The following is a 2245-nucleotide window of genomic DNA, read 5'->3' on the forward strand; positions in this document are numbered from 1 at the left end:
TTTCAACACAAACATCCAAATAATCCACATTATTAAGGATAAAAAACCACACACGAGAAATTCTACGATGCTCAGGTCGTAACAACGTACCATCCATCATAGAATTTTTCTCGTATAGTATTTAGGGGTAATGAGTAACATTTGTATCTGGGATTCTGCAGATGCCAAATGTTTTCGGTGGAGTTGCTGATACATAGGCCTTTAAGGCAGTGACTATAATGCCATACAGAAAAGAATACTTAATAACGATACCATAAATAGGACCCTTGTAATGGAGGATCCATCGTTTAAAGGTGTTTTTGTAATGCGACTCGATGGCGCTTTTAACCTTTATAAAAGCGTAGGGGTTGGGCACTATATTGTTCGCTATCTCATTGAAGAGTTCTGCTACTTGTTTGTCGCTTCCAAGAGTAGTGAAGAGTATGCCCTGGGATCGCAGTTCCTTCACATCTTCAGGGTGATCAATCAATGAATCCATGAAGCATACATAAGATGTGATCCAATCTTCGGATGTGTCAAGGGTTGCTTCATAGGCTACCAAGTTTAAAAGTAAGGACTTAGTTGAGTCATCTATGCTTAATGGAGGAATATATAGTCTTCCTGCAAGCCATGTTGGCTTGAATTGAACATCAGTGAAATGACTAGTCTTACTTGGCTTGAAGTGGATTCCAATATCCCTAAGCTCCTCCGCAGGATAATACCTGTGCCAGATCGTTCGAGTATCATCGTCTTGCCAACTTGTCTGAGAAGTATGATCACTGAGATTATTCTGGTGCCCCACGAACTGCATATGGAAAAACTCGAGAAGATGGGCTGGCTCATGTTGATCTCCGCTGAGGCCACCTAGACTTGATAGTGATTTTGGAACTAATTTGCAAAAAAAAATTGATATCTTACCCCTGCACGACTCTCTTCTAGGAGGTATTGCACGAATGTGTTTGAAGAAATCTGCGAACAATTTCATCCCTTCTCCTCCTCCCTGACCTGACTTTTTGTACCTAAAGCTCATCAATGATTTGAGAACAGAAAAGGGGAGTTGGTTCTCTAGTAAAAACAAGTCCTGTGCAACCAAAACTGCATCATGACTGCTTATCTTCAGATTCTCGGGCTTCTGCATGAAGCAGATGAGGAATTGGAGAATGAAGCAACCGTCAAGAAACATCATCTGGTTGAATTGGTCGTCCTTGTTGAACTTTGCTATTATGTCTCACGTAGCATTTACTTGCACCTATTCTTTAATTCTTTCACCTTGCTCCACATTGCTTCAAAGGGCATTTCGCAATCTTTTACAAACTGGCGTGCCATCGGAAACTTGAGCTCCTCCATTTCCTTGAGTTCTTGCTTCCCATGGTGATAGGGTCCAAGGGAAACCATCGACGGATCGTAGCATTTCTTGTTCTGTTCAATTTTACGAAACGTCGATGGAACCCTCGAACCTTTAGCCTTTCTGTTGGTAATTGCCACCAGCTTTTCCGTCATTTTCAGCTGTCATCTTTCTCATCCACTCATCACATCTAGTCAAAGAATGTGAGACTGAACCTGAAGAGATCACAATTTCTAGTTTTTTATCCTCCATTCTAAGTAAATATTGGTAAATGTGGGTTTTTCTACTTAGTTAATGCACATCTTCAGAAGAACACGGTTCCATCTTATAGGATTTCTAAACGATCTGCAAGCTTGAAGTGGAAGTGGCGTTTAGTTTGGAACAAGTATTTTAGCTTACTTGGAAGGAGAGCTTACTTTGTTTACTAAAGCAAGTGGTCAGATATTGGCAGACCAGAGAAATCAAAAGTTATTCTCTAATACAAAATGTGTATGATAAGAATTAAGCAAATAGTTTAGCTGCAGATAAAGTGAACTAATGTTTATGGAAAAATTGATGCAGGCGGAATCTAATAAAACAACAAAAGGAAACACAATAATTTAATAAGCAAAAAAAGTTGCAAGTATGAACCCAAATTAAATACAATGTTTTGTAGATTTATTTATTGTAGGAATAGCTAATGCAGCGTTTTGTAGACGGGATTCTCTTCCTTTCAGGTATACCTAGGCTTACCTTCAGGTGCTTACCCGAGAAGAATTTCAACGTGGAAGCCAATAATGTGGAAAGGCAGGATGTTAAACGTGATCATGTAGAACTTGCCTTCTAAAATCTGTCCTGACTGCGTTACCTATTTACTATATATGACCATTTTTCTTATGCCAAAGAGAGTGATAAAAATGGTGACGAAGCTACAAAGAAGGT

General features: G+C 39.3%; 1 protein-coding gene across 1 annotated transcript; it reads right to left on the reverse strand.

Annotated features, from left to right (window-relative positions):
• On the reverse strand, positions 1–1479 carry LOC118036264 (UPF0481 protein At3g47200). Its single transcript, XM_073411436.1, has 3 exons — positions 1249–1479; positions 652–1192; positions 1–534 (listed from the first exon to the last, which is right to left on the reverse strand). Exons 1-3 carry the CDS (start codon positions 1477–1479, stop codon positions 122–124), a joined length of 1185 nt encoding a protein of 394 aa, XP_073267537.1. The 3' UTR covers positions 1–121.
• Positions 1480–2245: the final 766 nt, after the last annotated feature.

This window comes from Populus alba, chromosome 9 (genome assembly GCF_005239225.2).
Source record: "Populus alba chromosome 9, ASM523922v2, whole genome shotgun sequence".
NCBI lineage: Eukaryota > Viridiplantae > Streptophyta > Magnoliopsida > Malpighiales > Salicaceae > Populus > Populus alba.